At 37.2% G+C, this 24,742-nt stretch overlaps 1 protein-coding gene across 1 annotated transcript in view; it reads left to right on the top strand.

Moving 5' to 3' along the window:
* LOC139154074 (butyrophilin subfamily 1 member A1-like) overlaps positions 1 to 14,262 on the top strand; it is a 32,609-nt gene extending 18,347 nt beyond the window's left edge. Inside the window, exons 3-4 of the mRNA XM_070728505.1 lie at positions 11,776 to 11,802; positions 13,748 to 14,262. Of these exons, the coding sequence (XP_070584606.1) occupies positions 11,776 to 11,802; positions 13,748 to 14,262 (542 nt within the window). The remainder of the gene's footprint in view (positions 1 to 11,775; positions 11,803 to 13,747) is intronic.
* Positions 14,263 to 24,742: the final 10,480 nt, after the last annotated feature.

The following is a 24,742-nucleotide window of genomic DNA, read 5'->3' as shown; positions in this document are numbered from 1 at the left end:
AACTTAGAACAGAGAAGAAATTTGTAGAGAAAAACACAATGAAAAACAAAGTTACTGATTATAACTAAAACGAGAAAAAAGTAATAATTGAATTTAGGCTTTCAGAAAAAATTGAGAGGGCAAATTAGAGAAGAGAGGAGAAAACACATATTGTGTTAAACTACTTTTCTTGAGGTTTATTAACTTTGTGGCACAGGAACCAATGGATCTAAGTTATGGCATATTTCACTGACGTTAATATTGCATTTCCACTTCCATTTAATCAAAACAAACTGAAAATTGTATGCTTTTATGCGCAATTACTTTCAAACAATTTATCTTTCAAATTTCACCATCTTGAAAAATTGATAAGACATTAGACATTTATTGAGGATTACCAGAAATAAACTTTACCAAATTATAACTTTTTTGGGGGAGGGGGGGTTGAATTTTTTAAAATTTTTCTTCTCCAATCACGTGTACAGAAAAAAAGATACCATTAATTTCAAATTAATTTACAATATATCATTTTTACAATTTCAGTATACATGGATTAACCAACGCCACCTCCTTATGATTTAACATCTGGACCAAAAAATTATTATTCAAAGTAAAAAAAAAAAAGTCTGTGTACATTTTAGACTGTTACTATTCTTAATCACATTGAATTAATTAGATTAAAATGTTTCAATTTTCTCAAAAATCTCCTCCATATCAATTTTCATATATACTTTAAAACCTCTTTCATAATAAATGCCCTTTAAAATAAAAGAGAAAAGAAAAAGAACCTTAAGAGGAAAGAAAAGGAGCAAATATCTCCAACACGGTATTTAAATTACTAAAACAAATTAGCTAAAATATATATAAAGGGGGCAAAAAAAGGGGAGCCAACCATATAGTATGTGCCAAATATCACCAAATTAATAAACCAAATTAAAAAAGAACCTAATTAAAAATAATTCCCTTTTATGAATAGAAATACAGAATAGTAATAAAGATTAAAGAAAATTAGATAAAAGCAGGGAGAAAATAAGAGAGGAAAAAAGGAAAAGGTAAGAAAAAGGGAGGATAAAAACAAAACTAAATACTCCATACATTCATCATATCCTGTTCTGGTTATAAAGCTTTCCATCTATAACACTTTCAATCCAATAACATCATCCTACCCTATTCTACAAAAAGAAAAAAAAAGGTCACTGCATGGCCAGTGTAATCATCTTCCCTGTACTAATTATAAAACTTTCAATCCATCATCATAACCTATTCTAGAAAGAGAAGGGGAAAAAAGTCATTGTGAATCAGCGAAATCATCTGCCCTACTCTAATTATAACAATTTCAATCCAGTAAAGTCAACATATTCCATTCTGAAAAAAAGGGAGAAAGAAAAAGAAAAAAGAGGGGGAAAAGAAGATCATTAAATTAAATTTAATAATCATATTCCAAATTATATTAAAAATATAGTTAACATTTCTAGTATATCATTATTCCCTTTTCTTTAACTTTTTAAAAAATATCAGCAAATATCATTAAGAATATTTTCTCTTTCCATGCTTTTTCTTTTTACATTCATCATAGTTTATCTGCTTATAGTTCATTTACTTATACAATTCCATAGTCCTTCTCATCTATATATTTGAATCGACAACAACATTAACCAAATTAATCATTACACCTTAATCATTAATATTAATCATCCTACTAAATCTAAGCAAACCTAAACATTTTCAATTCAATTTCATATTCAGTAGTATTATTTCATTATCCTAATAATGTCCCCATCAGAATAATTTTATACATCTCAAAAAGTAACTTAGTTAATCATTATTTTGTATGCAACTCACTTAAAATCTTAATCTTTACATTAATCATTAAAGCTAGACAACCCTATCAAACTGAACCATTTTCAATTTCTCATTTAACAGTAAGATTTCATTATTTCCCCCTAGAAAAATTTCATTATTTCCCCCCCAAAAAGAAATTCTTTTTTAAAATCTCAAATATTTTAGTTTAAACATTCAATTCAGCTCAGTTAAAATCTAAATCTTTAATTAGATCCTCCTCCATTAAAACAATTTATTCCTAAAAAATTCATTACATTTTCTTATAATAAAGTCCAATTTAAAATCAATTTAAAGTCAATTTCATTTAAAAAATCCATTAAAAAGTTTTAAAACCTCATTTAAATCCTTTACTTTTAATAATATTATTTCATTATTCCAAAATTTTACCCACCAGAGTAGTCTTATATGTCTCAAATATCTTAATTAATCAATAATATGTATGCCACTCAATTAAAATTAATTTAGTCAATTAAAAATCATAGTCCCTCCTCCATCAGAACAAATTCTTCCTTACAATTTCATTAAACTTTCCATATAGTAGAGTCCAATTAAAGTCCAATTAGAGTCTAGTTTAAATTAATAGTCCTCAATGGATGAAAGGACAAAAACACTGATAGCAATAGCAGAGATGATTAAATTAAAATAAGAGAAAATAAGGCATCCAACTTTATTTCTTCTTGGAAACTTCTCTGGATTTTGTGCTTGAGATGGCAAAACAATGAAACTGTGACTTTGGGTTTTGATGGTAAGATAACTATGTTACAGAAATGTCTGGTAGATATAAAGTACATAAAAGTAAATACTACTACTACTACTACTACTACTACTACTACTAATAACAACAAAGTTGGAAGGGATCTTGGAGGTCTTCTAGTCCTTCTTAGGCAGGAAACCCTACACTACTCAAACAGATCGTTATCCAACTTCTACTTAAAAACTTCCAGTGTTGGGGCATTCACAACTTCTGGAGGCAAGTTGTTCCACTGATCAACCATTCTGACTGTAAGGAAATTTGTCCTTAATTCTAAGTTACTTCTCTCCTTGTTTAGTTTCTACCCATTGCTTCTTGTACTCTCAGGTGCTTTGGAGAATAGGTTGACTCCTCCTTCTTTGTGGCAACCTGAGATATTTTAACACTGTTATCATGTCTCCTCTGGTCTTTCTTTTAATTAAACTAGCCATGCCCAGTTCCTGCAACCGTTCTTCATATGTTTTAGTCTCCAGTTCCCTAATCATCTTTGTTGGTTTTCTCTGCACTTTTTCTAGAGTCTCAATATCCTTTTTGCATTGTGGTGACCAAAACGGAATGCAGTATTCCAAGTGTGGCCTTACCAAGGCCTTATAAAGTGGTATTAACACTTAATGTGATCTTGATTCTATCCCTCTGTTAGTGCAGCCTAGAACTGTGTTGGCTTTTTTGGAAGCTGCTGCACACTGTTGGCTCATATTTAAATGGTTGTCCACTAGGAATAAAAAACCCATCTCATAGTTACTACTGTTAAGTAATGCACCATATATGCTGTACCTGTACATTTTTTGTTGCCTAAATGTAGAACCTTGCTTTTTTCACCATTGAATTTCATTTTGTTAGATAGCGCCCATTGTTCAAGTTTGTCAAGAGCTGTCTGTATTTTGCACCTATTTTCTGCTGGTTTGGTGTCATCTGAATTTTGATAAGTTCCCCATCTATCCCCTCGTCCAAGTCATTGATGAAGATGTTGAAGAGTACTGGACCTAAAACAGAGCCTTGGGGGACTCCACTGCATACATCCCTCCATGTAGATGTAGTTCCATTGAGCACTACACACTGAGTCCAGTTAGTTAGCCAGTTTTGATTCCATTGGGAGGTGTTGCTTCCATCCCACATTTTTCTAGTAGGTTATGGTCTACTTTGTCAAAAGCCTTACTGAAGTCCAAGTAAACCACATCAGCATCATTCCTCTCGTCCACTAATTTTGTTACTTTGTGAAAAAATGCTATAAGATTAGTCTGGCATGATCTGTTTATGATAAATCCATGTTGGCTTTTGGTTACTACTTTGTTTGCTTCTAGGTGTTCATTGACTCGTTGCTTGATTATCTTTTCCAAAATATTCCCTTGTATTGAAGTCAGGCTGATAGGTCTATAGTTTCCTCGATCTGTTTTTTTCCCTTTCTTGAAGATGGGAACTACATCAACTCTTTTCCAGTTCTCTGGCAATTCCCCAGTGCTCCAAGATCTTTGAAAGATATAGTTCAGTGAATCTGAGATCTTGTCTGCCAGTTCCTTTAGAATCTTGGGGTATAATCCATCTGCTCCTAGTGATTTGAATTCATCTAGGGTGGACAGGTGTTCCCTTACCATTTTCTTCCCTGTTTTAACTTTTTATTATTATTTTTTTATTATTATTTTTATTATTATTATTTATTAGATTTGTATGCCGCCCCTCTCTGCAGACTCGGGGCGGCTCACAGCAGTGATAAAATAGTATACAATGGCAAATCTAATATTAAGTCTAAAATAACAATTTTACATTAAAAACCTAAAAAAACCCTTATATATAAAAACATACACACAAACATTCCATACATAGGCAAGGGGAGATGTCTCAGTTACCCCATGCCTGATGGCAGAGGTGGGTTTTAAGAAATTTATGAAAGGCAAGGAGGGTGGGGGCAGTCCTGATCTCTGGGGGGAGCTGGTTCCAGAGGGTCAGGGCCACCACAGAGAAGGCTCTTGCCCTGGGTCCCGCCAGCCGACATTGTTTAGTTGATGGGACCTGGAGAAGGCCAACTCTATGGGACCTAATCGGCCACTGGGATTCGTGCGGCAGAAGGCGATCTCGCGAACTTGTGTTCCTAATATGTTTTTTGTGATGCTGTTTTTTGATAGGCTGAGCTATTTTTTCCCTTTGTGTAAAGACAGATGAAAAAAAACATGTTCAGTAGCTCTGCTTTTTCCCTGCTGCTTTTCACCTTCTTGCCGTTTTCTCTCTGCAATGGACCAATTGTTTCCTTGACTTTTTTCTTGTTTTTAATATGTTGGAGGAAGCTTTTTTTGTTACTTTTTACTCTTGTTGCAAGCCTTTGTTTATTGTGAGCTTTAGCTTTCCCCATTTCATTTTTGCAGGTTCGAACTATTTGCTGGAATTCTGCTTTAGTTATTTCCCCTTCTTTCCACATTTTATATTTGTCCTTTTTGTCTTTCAATTTGTCAGAGGGTTCTTCATGCAGCCATGCTGGTTTCTTTAGTGACCTATTAATTTTCTTCATCATTGGTATTGAATTAGTCTGGGCTTTTATAATCTCAGTTTTCAAAATTTCCAGAGCTTCTTGAGTTGTTTTCCCCTTGAGGATTCTCATTCATGGAATCTTTCCCAAGTTCTCTCTGAGTTTATTGAAATTAACTCTCTTAAAATCCAAGACTCTAGTTTGATTTTGTTCTACTGTTTGTGTTTGCATAATGTTGAATTCTAATATTGTATGATCACTTGCCCCCAAGGTTCCTGTAGCTTCAATACCTTCTATCATTTCATCTCTGTTAGTGAGAATTAAGTCTAATATGGCTGATCCCCTTGTTCCCTTCTTTACTTTTTGGGTAACAAAGTTGTCTGCTAGGTTTGTTAGGAACCTGTTGGTCCACTTGATGCAGAGTTTGTCTCCCAGTTGATGTCAGGGTAGTTAAAATCCCCCATTACTATTGTGATGTGCTTCCTACATACCTTGGTTAGCTAACCAGGAAAAAGTTCATCTACTTCCTCTGTTTGATTGGGTCACCTATAATATAGACTTTTGGCAATGACATTTCCCCCACCCCTTTAATGTTGACCCAAATGCATTCAAAATGATTTCCATTGTTGTTATGTTCTATTTCTGTAGAGGTGTACTTATTTCTTATATATAGTGCAACTCCACCTCCTCTTTTATTTGGTCTCTTTCTTTCAAATACAGTGATACCTCATCTTACGAACTTAATTCATTCTGTGACCAGGTTCATAAGTAGAAAAGTTCGTAAGACGAAGCAATTTTCCCCATAGGAATCAATGTAAAAGCAAATAATGCATGCAAAACCATCCCAAAAGTCACCCCTTTTGCCTTGCCCCATTGGGAATCCCTGCCTCCAGACTTCCATTGCCAGCCAAAGAGCCCATTCTTGCATTGCTGGGATTTCCCTGAGCTTCCCCTCACTGGGATTCAAAGGAGCGCTAACAAAAATGAAGGGAATCCCAGCAAGGGGAGGCTCAGGGGAATCCCAGCGCTTCGGCTGGGAATGGAAGTCTAGAGGGGGGGGGAATCCCAGCAGTGGTGGCTCGGGTTCGTAAGGTGAAAATAGTTCGGAAGAAGAGGCAAAAAAAATCTTAAACTCCGGGTTCGTATCACGAAAACTTCATATGAAGAGGTTCGTAAGACGAGGTGTCACTGTAATTTAAATCCCTCTAGCTGTATATTTCATTTGTCAGTTTCATCCCACCAAGTTTCCATAATGGCAACTTGAAGCTTTATGTCTTATTGTACAGTGCTAAAAGAGAATATTTTCCTTTCCTCTTTTTTTACCCTACATTTCTCTTACTTCCCTTCCCCATTTTCCCACTATTTTTATTTGTATGTTATAATTTAATAATAAAATTATGGCAAGCACACAATGCATTCTAAAAATTGTATTCATTTGTATAAAGGCAACAACTCTAATAAATATAATATTTGTTGTAGAAACAGAGAAAAACATGTCTGAAGCAAGTAAGTGTCCTTTTAAATGATGAATAATCATAGTATGCTTGGTGAATTCACCAAACATGAACATGGGTGCATACATGTGCAAGTTATGAGTTCTAGCATTACTAATTACTAATCTTTAAAAATACTCTTGGAAAGTGAGAAAAAGTAATCATATTGTGAAGAAAAATAAAGGCAAAACATAACAGTAAAATATTATAGGAGGATAGCTTAAAACCATAGATGGGTTTTTTTAATTTTATCTCCTACATTCATAATACCAAAGATGTTCTGCAAATAACATAATTATGTTAAGAGTAACATTATGTTAAGAGTAACATAATTTCTATTAATTTGATAGACATCTGGTACTGGAGACCATAAAGAGAGCCCCTGGGTTAAGATGGCAATTGAGTTTATAAAGTTTAATATCATGTGACTGTATCACTTAGCAATGGTAATTCCAGCAGTCCTCATTGCCATTGTTAAATGAAGATTGTGGGTCATTAAGCAATGGACCTCATGTGAACAGGACTTTTGACTTCTTGCAAAATCAATTGGTGATCTGTGAGGAAATTGCAAATCCCAGGCACAACAAATACCAGGCAGTTTGCAAGCAGGGCAGTGGCTCAGTACTTCATATTTCTAATCTGGAGGGTATTAAATAATATTCCTTTTTATATAAAAATATTCCTTTCAATCCTTGTTAAAAATGCTATATGGTCAGGATTGCTTATTTGTTTTATAAATGGGATAGTCTTCTTTGAGACATTAAATTCTTTTATTAATTTATATCAATGATTTATTATAGTAATTCAAACAATTGTTTTATAGATATTAATGAGATTCAGGAGCTTCAAGGTAGGAGGAGATACAATATATACATATGGACTAAATGCTAACTTGAGGGATAAGAAACAATAGAAATGATATCATGACATTTTATAAATATTGAAGAATTTGTTTTCTTAATTTCTTTCAAGTTTAGTTCAAATAACTTTACTGTACAATTACTGCGTGTACGAGCCATGGTGGCACAGTGGTTAGAATGTAGTACTGCAGGCTATTTCTGCTGACTGCTGACTGTAGCTCAAATCTCACCAGGCTCAAGGTTGACTCAGTCTTCCATCCTTCCAAGGTAGGTAAAATATGGACCCAGATTGTCCAATATGATGACTGTATACCGCATAGTGAGGACAGTAAAGCACTGCAAAGCAGAATATAAGTCTAAGTGTTATATAACTTGCAGGATCGATTGAGGGGACTGCAAAAAGTCCTAATCCAGTTGTATGGGACAAGTTTGAATTTACAATGTCTGATGAAGTAGACAAACTGTTTATTGGACCAGTGTCCCTTTTGGCTGGTTTCGGCCAGTAAGGAAGTGATATGAGGCTGGATCCAGGTGGTTGTCAATTCTTCTTTGAGAGAGGGATTCTCTCTCAAGAAGCCTTCCCTGGGTCTGGTTATTTTAAACAACTACCCTTCTGTCCCCAACCTTACCTTTTTAGGGAAGGTTGTTGAGAAGGTGGTGGCACTCCAGCTCCTGTGGTCCTTGGATGAAACAATTATCTAGACCTTTATTAATCTGGTGCACCAGTTGCGGTTCTATTTGGACAGAGAGTCACAGTCACTCATGGCCTCATCACCTCAAGGCTCAATTACTGAAATGTGGTCTACTTGGGGCTACCCTTGAAGAATATTCAGAGACTTCAATTAATCCAGCATACAGCCATGCAAGTCATGTTCAGTGTACCAAGGTACACCCATATCAGTCCAGCAGTCCGCGAGTTACACTGGTTGCCAGTCCCTGAACCTTTTTAGGGAAGGTTGTTGAGAAGGTGGTGGCAATTCAAGGTGTTGGTTATCATCTATAAAGCCCTACATGGCATTAGACCATATTATTTATGGTACTGTCTTCTACCTCACATGTCCCAGCAACTGGTTAGGTCACACAGAGTCAGCTTTCTCCAGGTCCATCAGCCAAACAATGCTGACTGGTGGGTACGCAGGTAAGAGCCTTCTCTGTTGTGGCCCCAGGCCTCTGGAACTAATTCCTCCCAGAGATTGGTACTCCCTCCACTCTCCTTGCCTTTCAAAAGTAGTTTAAAAAATCTCTATGCTGGAAGGCTTGGGGCCATGAGCGATAGTTTTTACTCCAGCCAGTAGTATGAATGAAGGATGACTAACTGTGTTTATACTGGGTTTTTATTTTTCTTAACTTTTTAAACTGTTTCGCACTGTTTTTTATCTGTTCATATTTTTATCCTTGTAAGCCACCCTGAGTCTGCAAAAAGAAGGGTGGCCTATAAATCAAATCAAGTTAATAGATAAACAAACAAACAAATAAACAAACAAACAAACTTTATGATGTACTTCTTTCAAAAGTATAATCAATGTTGATATCTTTCTATTCCAGAACGACTCACAACTGAATTAGGTAAGTTTATCAAAGGTATGTTTTACCTTTGATAAAATATTTACAATTATTTATTTCTATATTTTTAAATACAGCTTTATTAAATTAAAAAATATTAAAATAGAAATGACTACAAAAAGGAGGAAAAGGGAATTCAAAAGGGAAAAAGTGAAAAAGTGAAAAGAAATGTGAAAAAAGGGAGCAGGGAGAAAGGCTTCCAACTTTTTTGCAGATACAACTATATAACCAAGTAACCTCTTACTTTAAGTTAAACATAACACAACCAATATCTAATTCTGAATTTAACAAAAATATAACTTTATTTTATAGTCTTATAAAATAATAAAATCATTAATTCAAAATACTTATCCATCAATATTAAACAAGATTGTAAAAACAATCTCTAGTTTAAAAATAAACCTAAATAAAATGATAGAATATTCATAATAGGCAATTTCAATGCATCCATCAATTCATTTTTCAAATCTACTTTTTTGTTATTAATTTTTATATTTACTTCATCTGTGAACATTGCATTACTAAAAAACCAAAAAAGCATATAATTTGATTATAGTATTGATCCATCAAAATAATTTCCAAAAATTTCCAACCTCAATACCTATCATCTTTACATTTTTATGTAAAAACATACTTTATCATAAAATTCATTTCTTAAACCCACAAATCCTTTTTGATAATCAACATTAATAGTAAACCCAGTTTTAATTTTTTTATTTTATCTCACTAAAATAAAACAAAACAATCTAATATCAAAGAACATTTTAATTCTTTAATGAAGTTTAGTCCCACTAAAAAAAGATTAAATATCAAAATCTTCATATTGTTTTTAAAGGATAAATCCAGGTCCTGGATCATTTTTAAAAATTGAAGTTGTTAAATTTATAATAGCTTTAAAATATTGAAAGCCACCAAGAGAGCAAAAATCAAGCAAACAAACAAGTTGTGGATGAGCTGTCCCGAGGGCTTCTTAAGTTCACCAATTTCTTACTGGAAGTCGATCATTTATTTCTACTGGAAAACAATTAATTACACCTTACTAAGGTATCATATTTTTTGCTGAGCAATATTTCTCAAAAATCAATGCTGTACCAAAGCTTTTGAGAATTTTGTACAGGCCCAGAATACGGTACAAATTTAACCTGTCTCTCTGGATCATATTCATATACCCAAACTCTTCAATTTAAAATAGAACATTGAACCATTACAATTTTCTTTTGGACTTCAAAAAGAACTTGAGATCTTAGATAGACAGAATATCTATCTATCTATCTATCTATCTATCTATCTATCTATCTATCTATCTATCTATCTATCTATCTATCTATCTATTATGCCTCTCTCCATAAAGCCTTCATTCAAACTCAGATGCAGGAGGGATTTACCAATGAAGTGTCATGAGTAGTTTTGTTTCGGTCTTTCAGATAAACTTTGCACTTGAGAGAGAGTTTCCAAAAGTCACCTACAGCAGTAACTCCAAACTGCTGTCAGTCATTATAAATTTGTGTTTTGACAATTCATGCAAGTACATAAATATCTGTGCAATGACATTGTGTGATAAGGACCCAGATTGTTGGGGACAATCAAGGCTGACTCTGTAATTTGATTAGAAAGGAAAGCACTGTCAAGTGGTATATTAGTCTAGGTGCTATTGCTATTATGATTTCATTTCCCACAATATTCTGTTTACCTACAGAGTAAGAGAAAGGAATTCTTCCCAATCACTATTGTAATACAATAATGATCTTCAGATGTAGCAGAAACTACATAACACAGGAACAACTGATGCTTACCATTTTCTTGGAAATTCATGTTTTCTTGCTGCCAAACATTATACTTTATTTATATGGTGCATATGTGTCTGTCAGAGGTGGGCTCTAACTTATCTTGCCACTGGTTCACTTCCTCCCATGCCACATGGTTGTATGCAGTGATGGGCTACCAAAATTTTTACTACCACACTGTGGCTGTGGCTTATGCATTTTGTTTCAACATCTTTCAGTGCAAATTGGGTGCTCTGGGTTGGAGCTCCAAATTTTGCTACCAGAACTGCGTTCCTGACCGTTCCCATAGGAGCCCATCACTGGTTGTATGTGCATTGTGTGCTGCATGGGCATTCTTTCGCAGAAGCCAAAAACAAGTGCAGGGGTGTGGCCAGTCAGTGATCACTACAGGTTTGGCAAACAGGGGGAAAATCCCACTACCAGTTCTATGGTGTCTCTATGTGTGTGTCCTTCATCAGGCTGCAAAAGTAAAGCTCAAAACTTTGAGATCTCAACATTATTTCTCCAGCCCAGCATAGGAGTTCCCTTCCCTATATGGAAGGAATGTGATCACTTTATTGAACAAGTGCAAACCTGGCTCTCCCAGTTGCAGTTGTTAAGTAACTAGAAAGAGCTTGATAGGTGGTTGCAAGAGATGCCTACTGAAGCAAAATTGCAGAGATTCTCATTTAGTTTATCCAGTCCATAACAGGAGTTCCCTCCCCTTCCAAAATAGGATAATCATGCATTGGACTGGTAAAATGGTGAGGATCTTTGCAATTTTGCTTCAGTAAGTTGTTCTTTTGTCACATAAGTTCCCTTCTACCCATATAAGAGAGCTGCCTGCCCTCCTTGGGCAGTTCTTTCATTCTCTCCATTTAATGATCTGCACAGTTACTAAATTTGAAAAGCTGGGATTGTGGCTATTTAGTGAAGCAGTCATTTGGGTCTCTCATTTAATGACCACTTTACTCAGCAAGTGATATTCTTGTCCCAATTGTGTTTGCAACTTGAGGATCACCTCTATTGTAATCAGGTTTTGATTGATGTTCTTTTCCTTTTGTAGAATTAAGAAGAAATCAGAGTCATGCAGGTAAGAAGTTGTTAGATCTAACACATCCAAACTATTTCACAAAGTTCCATGAATGTTAACTTATTAACAGTTGAGTAAATGTATTCAAAGACATGGACAGGGACCTAGCTAGAGAGGAATTTCAGGAACTCTGCATTTTCCTTAAGTGTGTGAGCTCATGCTTAGGAGAAGATATATTTTGGGTGTATTCAGAAGTGGGCCACCAAAATTTTTACTACCCCACTGTTGGTGTGGCTTATTTTGTGGGTGTGGCCTGATGGTCACGTGACTGGATAGGAGTGGCTTGCCAGTCATGTGACCACGAGGGAGTGGCCTACCAGCCATGTGACCAGGGGTGGTTTAAAGGTCAATATTATTAAATTCAGCAGCCACATGAAAGAAGAAGTGCACCATTGTGCCTACCATCCCTGTCCTTCTGTCCTATTGTCCAAATTTAACCATAGTTACTTGCTTTTATTTATGTTTATACCATAACTATTATCTTATACATGTTTTGACAAATAAATAAATAAAATATATTCTAAAACATTCTGAATCAGCCTTGGGATTTAGCATATCACAATGGTAAAAAGCAGTGTGAAATGAGACTGCTACTATGTTTCACACCTCTGTAATATAAGGCACAATTAAGCCAAGTGGCCGATATATTTGTACTATAAAAGCAACCCATCAGTATACTACGTAACATAGTAGAAGTTAATGGTTTTAAAAGAAGATTATGAGGTAACACATTGAAAATTTCCTGGGAATGGAAAAGTTCCTCCAATGAAATGCTTCTTGGGATTGATATAACAAAGGGGAAATAAAGGATAGATCACTTACATTCTGTAGGTAGGATAGCCTAAAAACAAATTAATTTGACAAGTGAACTCTGCCAGAGAACTCTGCAATGGTCACTATTTAGTTCTCTGCCCCATCTTCCTCTAATTGCAGAAGAGTCCAAATTTGTCAATTGTAAGACTTGTGGACTTCAACTCCCCAAATTCCCCAGCTAGCCGCCTGGGAGAATTCTGGGAGTTGAAGTCCACAAGTCTTATGTTGCCAAGGTTGCTTTAAAGACTTTTTTTTAAAGAAGTGAAACTTAGCATAAATGGCCTTTTTAAATATCTACACATGGGGAAAGGCAAGGAAAGGCTTCACCAGTTGGTTTGATATCAGACCACTGTTGTAAGGAATATCCTTCTGGATATTAGCAGTGCAGGGGTTTCGGTGTACTGAATGAATAGTTTTTTTAAAAAATTCCAGTTGGCTTAACTACATGGCAGTTGTTTACTGAAGATTCTCAGTCATACAACTGCCAAGATTTCTCATGCTCCTGCTGAAGTGTACGAGGAGCGGGACTACTTTCCTTCGGCATCTGGGATTACCCGGGGAATAGCACAGTTGGGTATGGGCCTAAGAGACGGGGACATGGCCGGCTGGGTTATTCCACAGGTAGTCTCAAACAGTTCATCTCTGTCTGTTTAACATGAATGCAAGCTTCTCTCTCCCACTGCCAAGAGAATGGTCAGAGTGAGTAAAGCCTCCCTTTCTCCCAGTCTCCCAGCTCAGGGATGAGAAATGGAGAAGATACAAATATTTACCAGAAGCTTCTGCTCAGCAGAGATAGAAAAATAAATAATTAATTATGTCCAATCCTCTTTCCTGTAAGAATGTCACTGAAGAAAATCTTGATTCACTTGATAGCATTAAAATCTTTTTATTAGGAGAGCCCTATAAATAAAAATAGTGCATCCATTTTTTAAAATAATTTTCATTAAATTACAATTATTGTTTGAGACACCTTGAAAAACCACAGTTATTCTACTTTCAGTTGTATTCAGTTTGTATCAGAGATGCAGACAAGTCATTTATATGAGTAAACACTTTTAGTAAAGCCTACTAATATATTTACTTTTCTGAAAGGTGTTTCTCTCTGCTACTGTTTTCTACTTTTTATTTGTAGTTGCTGTTTATTTGGATTCAGAATGTAAACATCCAGATCTCACCATCACAAAGGATCAGAAGAAAGCCACTCTGGAGGCTTTTGGAGAAGCAAAATCTGCTGGGGGTTCTCTAGTGGTTGTGGGGAAAGAAAGTTATGTTGCTGGGAAGCACTACTGGGAGGTAAGGGTGGGGGACCGGCTGGACTGGGAGTTGGGGGTGCTGACTCAGGCTCAAAGGGATAAAGCCAGAAAGGAGAACTTTTCTATGCCACTTGGCGAAGGACACTGGGCACTAAGAAGTGTCAGAGGAGATTTGTTTTCTAGTCAAAGTAAGGAAAAGATTGAAAAAAAGGATATCCCTTATTCAAATATTGGCTTGTTTCTGGATCAAGAATCAAGGAAATTGTATTTTTATAATGCCTATATAAGGGCACCATTTCCTATAACCACCATTACCATTCACTCAACTGAGAAATTGTACCCTTTTTTAAGTTTCAATGAGTGTGCCTCAGAGCATGTGCAAAATACTTTATAAATTACTCCATATGAAAATCCCATTTCCCTTTCATTATTTTTAAAGAAGTAAGAATATAATCAGATTTCTCTGAGAAGTATGCTTCCATACAGTACCAGACTTAGTATAGTGTCAAAACTTCCAAAAAGGTTAATCCAAGTGCATATTTTGCTTCTTTTACAATTTTTTAAAAAAGTATGGCTTTTTATGTTCATATGTTCAGTAATACCACATGTAAAGAAGAAGAAGGCATGCTCAGGTATCTTTCAGTTCTGATGACTGGAAAATTAGGTAACCGTACTGCCACCCTCCCTTTATTAAAAATAGACCCTGCAGAGAAACTACACCAGCTAAATACAGAAGGAAAAGAAAAACAAAAACTTTGGGAGTCTGTAGCTCAGCAAAGCTGAAGTGGATGATAGAAGACAACAAGATCAAATCCAAATCCCATAATACACATACAATAAACATATTTTTAAATATATAATGAAAATTTAAATTAACTAAATAGCTTTCAACTTTGCATAAGCTAACCTTCTTCAGGATTGTAGTCAGTTCCCACACGACACAAACAAATCTATCCCTTTTTTACTTAAAATTCCAGAAGATTCCATTTTTTACTTGCATTATTTATTAGACAATCAAGAAAAATCTAAATCAAGAAATTCACTATAATATGTGCTATCTTTGCTCACCAATGTTATTTAACAATCATTAGAGTTGGAGTTAACTTTTTCTAGTCAAAATAAGAAAAGATTGAAAAAAAGAGTTTCTCTTATTAAAATATTGGCTTGTTTCTGGACCAAGAATCAAGAAATATATGTTTCTATAATGCCTGCATACAGGCACCACTAGTTATAACTACCATTACCATTCAGTTAACTGAGAAATTGTACCCTTTTTAGAGTTTCAGTGAATGTGTCAAAATTGTGCTCAAGATGCATTATGTAATTGACATGACAATCCACTTTCTTTGAAAAGTTGAAAAAGAAGAAGGGCTCTATTCAATTGTTTTCTAAGAAATATTTCAATCCACCACAAAAAAAATAGTATCAAACATACCATAAAAATCATCTAAGTGATTTACAATTATAAAAGGTATTGGCTAAATATTGACATGACCCCTTTCAACACAAAGCTTTTTCCTGAGGGTTTAAGTCCTCAGCTAAGCAAGACATCCTAGTTGTCAGGCCCAAGGTTAATATGTGAAGTCAAAGGCTGGCCTGACACAGTTTTGGTAGCAAGAAAAGAACAGGGGGGTGAGAGAGTGAGAGATTTATGCCAAGCAGCACACATTCCTTTATGCAGAATCCAAAAAAAACTGAACACAGGGGAGTGAGAGAGTGAGAGATTATGCCACATAGCACACACTCCTTTATGCAGAATCCAGAGTAACTGAACACAGGAAGGAATTAGAAATCCCTGCATCAGATTTGTCCTCATGATTGCACTTGTGGGGATGGGAGATGAGCTTTTGGCCTGGATGTAATCTTAAGGGACCTTAAGTTGGAATGAAACTTGCTGAATCCAAATTGGCTTTGTTAATAAATGTGACTCTACGCTAAAGAAATAAGACGTGGAAGTTGATTTATTCTCTCAGATGCTTTTTGGTTCTCATGACACTAGTATTTTGTTTTTCACATATGGATCAATCAATCAATCAATCAATCAATCAATCAATCAATCAATCAATCAATCAACCAGAATAGAACTGGAAGGGACTTTGGAGGCTTCCTAGTCCAGTCCCCTGCTTAAGCAGGAGATTGTATATCATTTCAGACAAGTGACTGTCTCATCTCTTTTTAAAAACCTTCAGTGATGAAGTTCCCATAACTTCTGAAGGCGAGTAGTGTTGGGCGAACCCAACAAAGTTCGGGTTCGGCAAACTCACCTGAACTTTGCTGTAATGGTCGGGTGAGTTCGCCGAACCTGAACCCGAACCTGAACCCGAACCCGAACCTTTGCTTGCAGCAAGCCACTGTAAAAATAAACAAGGAGGTGGGGAATTTTCTTCCTTTTATTTTTACAGAAAAGGATGCCGCAGCCGTGCTGCAAGCAAAGGGAGGTGGAAATCCCACAAAGGGATTCCGGGGCAGGGCTTTGACATTACAGAGACTCCTTTCTCCCCATTTCGGCCGGCCAGGAAGTAGTCTGCGTGACATCAAAGCCCCACCCCTGGAATCCCTTTGTGAGATTTCCCACCTCCTTTTGCTTGCAGTGCTGCAAGCAAAAGGAGGTGGGAAATCCCACGATGGGATTCCTCACTCTCCTCGCAGGCAGCAGCATTTCGCGGTGTTCTGCTGAACCCGAACCTGAACTTTACCCGAACTTTTAAAAAACATTTGGGTTCGGGTTCGGCATGCCAAACACTGCAAAGTTTGGCATGAACCCGAACTTTGCAGGTTCGGTTCGCCCAACACTAAAGGCAAGCTGTTCTGCTGGTTAATTGTTCTCATTGTTAACAACTTTCTCCTTAAATCCAGGTTGCTTCTTCCCTAGATTAGCTTCCATCCATTGTTTCTCACCTTGCTTTCTGGTGCTTTGGAAAATAAGTTGATCCCCCTCCTTTTTGTGGCAATCTCTCAAACATTGAAATAATGCTATGATTCCCCCCTCCCCACCCTTCTTTTCTTTAGACCAGTGGTTCCCAACCTTTTTTTGGCCATGCCTCACCTAAGCATCTCTAAAATCCCAACCCCCCCCCCTTGATGTATAATTCTTATTATTCAAGAAGTGAACTCCTATTCATGTGAAGGAAGTCTTAAAGGCCATTAATTTGATCTAAATGAGCTTGCAAACAACATTGCATCCATGAAAAATAAAAATAAAAGGAGGAAAGAACAGGTGAAGCACTGAGGGAGAAATCACCAATTGTTTAATAATAATGATGAGGATGTTGATGAGGATGAGGATGAGGATGTTTCAAAACATGTAATAGAGAACTGAAATGCACAAATATAAAATAATTTTAATGGAAGCCTTTTCTGTAATACTTTGATCCTTTTAATAACTATACAATAAATTGAAGATACCTAACAAATTAAAAAAATTAATGAGATCCTTGTGCTTTATGACTGCTGCAGAGAGATTTTATATTAGTCACCAATTTAGTCAGCTTCAGCCTTAAGTCTCCTCGTTTAGTGATATCCAGTCAATTTATTTATTTTTTTCAGTAGCAAATCATTTACAGCACTAAAGCCACATTCAGCTAAATATGAAAACGGGAACAGTAATAACAGTTTTCTTGCAAAGTTGGTTGAATTTGAGTTGGTTGAGTTTCTGTCTCATCACAAAGCCATGCCATCACTCCTTTTATATTGAATAAAGTTTTAACTGACTCATCATTTTGCATTTCCGAGCGTTCTTCTTGGTACTGTGTCGAAACATAACACAGATCCACTAGCAGTGATTGTATCATCCATGTTGGAAAATCAATTTGTTTTAAATCAGAAAATCTTTCTTTCAAATCATTAGCCAATATTTTCAGATGATCCACAATGACAAGTACAGCAGCATCAGTCACCTCACATTTTTTTAGCCAATGAAACAGCTCAAAATTTTGTCAGAAATATGTTGCTGACATAGCTCTATAAATGCAATGAATCCAAATATTTTCGTCTTTACATCAAAATAGTTTTATTTGTTCTTTGAAGTTGTTTATTCAACATATTAAGTTTTTCAAAGATATCAGCTAAATAACTCACAAATGCTTTACCATCAATGGTTAGCAGGTGCTTCATTTCAGGCTTGTCACTTAAAAAGTCACTAAGAACATCAAGTAGTTCCATGAATCTTTTCAAACAATTCCTCTTTGAGAGCCACCCTACCTCAGTGTGAAGTAAAAATCTCACATGGTCTGCATTGACCAGACATCCCACTTTTGGTGGGACAGTCCCGATTTTTAATAATTTGTCCTGTGTTTTGTTGCATTTTTAAAAAAGTCCTGATCTATTTTCAGTGGCCATGTGGCTAGCTCCCAGCCTTCTCTCCGCCCTTCCCTCCTCTTCCCCTCCCTCAGAAAATCTGATACAAAGATAAACAGATTCCCTCCCTCCTGCCAGCCACAATTTGCAGAGGAAGCCCACCAGGGAGGAAGAAATAGAGACTGCTCCCGGCACCCATTTCCACCTCTTCCTCCCTGGCAGGCTTCCTCTGCTGTTGCCTCAAGTCCCATGAGAAATGGGAGATGCAGAAAGAAATCATGTCCATCTGGGCTTGCCTCACTGGCCCCAGCCCTCTCACGGGCTTCAACTTCAGTAGCCACGAGAGCCTGAAGTTCCTCTCCCTCAGCAATGCAGGTGGTGGCTACACCAGCAGCAGTCAGCACTCCAGCTGGGAAGGCTGTACTCTGTGCCCCTTTTCATGCTGGATCTTTATAACAAGAAATCTGATGAGTAGGAGGAAGTAGAGAAAGAGAGAGGGAGAGAGGGGAAGAGAGAGAGATACAGAGGGGGATGGGAGAGAGATACAGAGAGGGGGAGAAATGAGGGAGAAATAGAGATACAGAGAGAGATATAGAGAGGGAGAGAGAGATGCAAAGAGAGGGAGGAGAGACAGAGAGTGGGAGAGAGATCCAGAGAGAGAAGGAGAAAGAGATAGAGATACAGGGGGGAGAGATACAGAGAGGGGAAAGAGAGGGGGAGAGAGATCCAGAGAGAGGGAGGAGAGATAGAGAAAGGAAGAGAGATACAGAGAGAGGTGGAGAAAGAGATAGAGATACAGGGGAGAAAGAAATCCAGAGAGGGGGGGAAGAGAGGGAGAAAGAGATCCAAAGAGAGGGAGGAGAGACAAAGGAGGGGAGAGATCCAGAGAGAGGGGGAGAAAGAGATAAAGATACAGAAGGGGGAGAGACAGATCAAGAGAGAGGGAGGAGAGACAGAGAGGAGGAGAGGAGAAAGGCATAGATACACAGATGGGGGGGAGACATATATACAGAGACACATAAAGACATAAAGATGGAGAGAGGGGCAGAGAGGGAGAAAGATACTCCAGAGGGGGGAAATATAGAGGGGGAAAAGGCGAAGAGAGCCATAGAGAGATGCAGAGAGAGGGAGAGAGATCCAGAAAGAGTGGGGAGATAGGGAGAGGAGAAGAGACAGAGACTAGACAGGGGGTAGAGAGAGAGAGAGAGAGAGAGAGATATAAGGGGGAGAGAGAGAGGGAGGGAGGGGGAAAGGATTTTATGGTTCCCAGTTCTCTATCCTGATGATTGGCTGGTATGCATGGCAAGGGGGGGGGTGTCATGTGACTGGGTGGGAATGAGTGATGTCAAGTTGGCCACACACACCTAGGTTTTTGTGGCTCCCAGAGTTGTTTTTCTGTGGGAAACAGGATTCAAATGGCTCTTTTAGTGTTGAAGTTTGCCAACACTGGTCCCAGGGTTGGCCTTCCCACTCTGCTTGCTCTCACGCTCAGCTGACCCACTGGTTCATTTTGGCATCAGTGTCAACCTCTCTCACTGGCCTCCACATTGGCCTCCCAGCTCACTTGGCTCACTCGCTCATTTGGGGATTGGCATCAGCCTCTCTCATTGACCTCAGCATTGGCACCATAGCTCAGCTCACTCAGTTCGCTCGCTCACTTGTTTGGACATTGGGCATTGGCATTGGCCTCTCTCACCAGCCTCAGTCTTGGCTTCCTAGCTTGGTTCGCTTGTTCGCTCACTTGGCTTGTTTGTTTGGCTTGCTGGCTCATTTGGGCATTAGGTGTTGGCATCAGCATCTCTCACTGGTCTCCCCATTTGTCTCTCTTGTATGCTCATTTGTTTCCTCCTCAGGCCATGGGTGGGCTTTCAGCACTCAGTATTCACAGAGACATTCACAGAGGGGTCTTCAGATATTCAAAAGTTCTGGTAGTTTAGATTAGTGGTTCACTAGCACTATTAGGAGCCTCAATAGATGGTAAAAACAGCCATGGATGCTCTCCTCCTCCTTTCATTGCTCAACAGTAGTAACTGTGAGAGGGATTTTATACATTTATCCACCAATCAGGTTGTAGCACATTCTGTAGTTTCACATGACTTAGCATTCTTTACTTGTTACAATCATTATATTAATTATAGTGCTTCTTCCTGCATTGGGATATTACGTCAGGTCAGTACTGATCGTGATAAACCCTGTGGGCTCTTATCTATCACTGGGAGTTGTGCGGCGGAAAGTAGTCCAGAAGATAGTCTGTCCCTAAGCCATGTGGGCTTTATAAGTGATAACCAATAACTTGAATTGCATCCAGAGACCAATTGGAAGCCAGTGCAGCTTGCGGAGTGGCTATGTGATGTGGGTGTAACTAAGTGCACCCACAACAGGCTGTGTGGCTGAATTCGAGATCAGTTGTAATCTCCGAATGCTTATAAACAATTTACAATCCGAGAAAAAAAATGAGCATATAAGTACTGTATTGTCAAATTGTTCAAGTTATTCAAGTTAAAGGAAAAGGAAAAGAAACTCTTCAAACAAATCTGTTGAGTGATTTATTTTATTAGTACAACATTTGAGAAGATTTATCCTTTTCAAATTTCAGTCACAGATACTTGTACACTCCTCATCCATTCTCTCTTCTGGACTGTATGTATCTATGTATGTATGTATGTACGTACGTATGTACGTACGTACGTACGTACGTACGTACGTACGTACGTATGTATGTATTAAATTTGCTTGTTAACCATGTTACTGCAAGGTAATTCTGGGTACCTTACAACATCAAAATAAAACACTCTCTCTTTCTCTCTCTTTCTCTCTCTCTCTGTATATGTCTCTGTGTGTGTGTGTGTAGTGGCTTCCTACTGGTATAGTTGACACCATCTCACTGATAACAAAAAATGAGCTGCAGACACAACTCCATGTCTCTGGCATGCACCTGCATGCATATGAGTGAGATTTTGCTTCTGTGCATGAGCAGGAAGCAAAATCAAGAGGGGATGCCTGTGTGTGTGAGATTTCAGCCATTTTTTGCTTCTGCTCATGCAGAAAGATCTCTCTTGTGCATCCATCCCCTCGTGAGAGTTTGCTTCCTATGCATGTGCAGAAGCAAAATCTCACTTGGACATGTGCATGGACATTCCAGCAATGTGGCGTTGCACACACAGCACACTGGGAGCAGCAGGAGCAGCAACCTTACCTGATACACACACACAAGAAAAATATAAATTACAACTAAAACTAAAATGTGAGTAGGAAAGAAGCAGAAATTGTAAGAGAGATAGGAATTACTATCAACCACATCAATGTGGTATTCCACCATTAGGGCCCCTGGTAGACCAAGATATTCAGGCTCTTGAGAAGGGTCAGGAGATTTGGGTCCAATCTTACCATGGAGGCCAAAATGTTCCAAGGGGAATGAGTCCACAACAGAGAAGATTCTTCTCCTCAACCCTACCAACCAAAATTATTTAATTGATGAGATCTGTAGCATGCCTCCTCTGATGGCAAGGGTGGCTGGGGCCTATTCCGTCAAGGTGAGACAATTCTCCAAGTAATCTTGACCCATGCCAGGCAGGGTTTTATATGTAATAACCAACATCTAAAATTATACCTGGAAGCAAATCAAGAGCCAGTGAAGTTTTCAGAACAATGGTGTAACATTAGCCACTCTTGAAGCCCCAAACACTGGCGGCTCTACCACAATCTCACAAATCAAATCTCAAAATCTACCACAAAACCAATCTCAAATGCAAACTAACCAAAGAAGTGTAGAAGTGCAAGAAGTGTATTCAACAAAATGTCCGAATTCCTCCTCCTCCTAGACACCAACATTTGTTTGTTTGTTTATTTATTTATTTGTTTATTTATTTATTTTGTCCAAAACACAATGAGGTTACAGGAGATATACACATAGTACATCAATCAATGGAAGAATAGAGGAGAAAATTTAGGAATAATATAAAACATAGGAAGAGTAGTAGAAGAAGATAGAGATATAGTGATAGAAGAAAAAGATAGAACTATAGAAGAGACAATAGGACAGGGGATGGGAGGCATGCTTGTGCACATGCACACCCCTTACTGACCTCTTAGGAATCTGGAGAGGTCAACCGTGGAGAGTCTAAGGAAAAAATGTTAGGGGTTGACACCAAAGCCCATTGCCATAATATCGCCAAAAATGCTTCAAGAGTTGTTAACTTAATCCTATGTAGCTTCTGCTTTGGCAATCTCACACTACTAACCAGAGCATACAAAACTTTTGCCAAACCAATCCTTGAATACAGATCATCTGCCTAGAACCACACTGCATTTTGGACATAAACACTCTAGAAAATGTCCAGAGATACTTTACCAGAAGAGCCCTTCACTCCTCCACTTGCAACTTAATACTCTACGAAACTAGATTTACAATCCTAGGTTTAGAAAGCTTAGAACTACATCACCTTAAACACGATCTAAGCATAGCCCATAAAATCATATGCTACAATGTCTTTTCGGTCAATGACTACTTCAGCTTCAACCACAACAACACTAGCACACAACAGATAGAAACCTAATGTAAATTGTTCCAAATTGAGGAAATGCAGGAAATACAACTTTAGTAACCGAGTAGTTGATGCATGGAACTCACTACCAGACTCTGTAGCATCATCTCCTAACTCCCAAAATGTTACCCCTAGAGTAACTACTGTTGACCTCTCCCAATTCCTAAGAGGTCAGTAAGGGGCGTGCATAAGTGCATCAGCATGTCTTCCATCCCCTGTCCTAATGTTTATTTTTTATTTTTTACTAGTATCATGTATATGAATATTATTATATTTAATGTTTCTTATTATATTTTTTACTAGTATCATGTATATGAATATTATTATATTTAATGTTTCTTATTATATTTTTTACTAGTATCATGTATATGAATATTATTATATTTAATGTTTCTTATTATATTTTTTACTAGTATCATGTATATGAATATTATTATATCTTTACATACCTCCAATATATACTTGCCAAAACAAACAAACAAACAAACAAATAAACAAACAATCTGCACCAGCTGAAGCTTCCAAATGCTCTTCAAGAATAATCTCTTGTTGACTGCATTGCAATTGTCCAAAGACGAGATGAAAAAGGCTGGAATATTTTGCATGTGTGCTGATCAGATTTTCTTGAATATTGTGTGGCCATGTTCTATTATGAACAGACAACATTTTTTAAAAAAAGAATTTCCATTTATTAAAGTGCATCTAAAATTTGAAGGATGTGCGTCCTTTCATTTCACAGGACAGTATCACATTTTGTCCAATCTGAGTGTTTATGATTCATTGATCTAGTAATCCAAAAGACTATCAATTAATGAAATCAGGAATATGGGAGAAAAATACTGAGTCTTCTTCAAAATTTATTTTGTAGTGTAAGTTAGCAAAGGTTAAATAATTTATGTCTTCTGGAGTAAACAATAAACTGAGAATTTAAGGGGTTTTTTTTAAATGGAGGAGTTAGAAAGGAGGAATGAAAAAATTTAATTGCACAAATTCAAAATGTAACCGAAAAATACATTGGAAACTTTCCAAAAAAGTTCAAAGAACATCATAAAGAAATTACTTAAAGGAGAATATTCCAAAGTTCAGTATAACTTGCTAAAATGACTTCCTTCTGCTGTTAATAACTAATATCTTTATTGAAAAATTTGGCAGTTGGAATCAAGAGTTATATTTGATTGTGGGGTTCATAGTACTCTCTGAGTTTGTTTGAACTTGCTATCAGTGGGCACTGATGACGTTATCTAGTTTGATAATGAAACCTTTGCCCAAAAACAACCATACTCAGCAACATGGATCCTGCAATTTAAACCTTTGTTACAAATGTTCTCTTCTATTGGTTCCATTTGATGATTAAACCCATGTAAAAAGAGGCTCTCTGAAAATGTATAGATTTTTTGTAGGACTTGGAAATTTAAGATCAATTTATTAAATTTAAACTAGGACGTTGGTAACTGATACAGAGGCAATAAATTCATGGCAGTCCCTATTTACAAATAAATAAGATCATTTCTCTTTTAGAACCCTAAACATTGCCCTAACTAAGACAATGAATGTAAAATATACATTTGTATAATTTGGTGTCATCTATAATAAAAGGGAAGCCATTCTTTTGAGGTCCTTTTGCTTCTATCACAAAGTGCAGGGGTGGGACAGAAAAATGGAAACACCTTGAAAAATCATCAGAATATCTTTTAATATGGTGTTGGTCCACTTTTTGCAGCAAATACAGCCTCAATTCTCTGAGGTATTAATTCATACAAATTGTGAATCGTTTTAGCTCATTCTTCAGTTAAAGTACCCTCCAGTTCTTCTAGAGATGATGGTGGTGGAAATCGACTTCTTACTTGAATCTCTATGCTTGATATCTGTTTGACACTTAACTGCCTGTCGCCGGTGGGAGAACTGTGAAAAGAACCGACAGAAGAAAAAACGGCAGAGACATTAAAGGCACCGAGGATCAGCTGGGATCAGCTGGGACTCGGGAAATGGCGGCTACGAGGAGAGATTGAGAAATCGAGCCGCTCATTGCCTCCC

Source organism: Erythrolamprus reginae, chromosome Z (genome assembly GCF_031021105.1).
Source record: "Erythrolamprus reginae isolate rEryReg1 chromosome Z, rEryReg1.hap1, whole genome shotgun sequence".
In the NCBI taxonomy this organism is placed as follows: Eukaryota; Metazoa; Chordata; class Lepidosauria; order Squamata; family Dipsadidae; genus Erythrolamprus; species Erythrolamprus reginae.
Note: the sequence above shows the minus strand (reverse complement) of the source record. Positions and strands in the feature narration are given on the sequence as shown.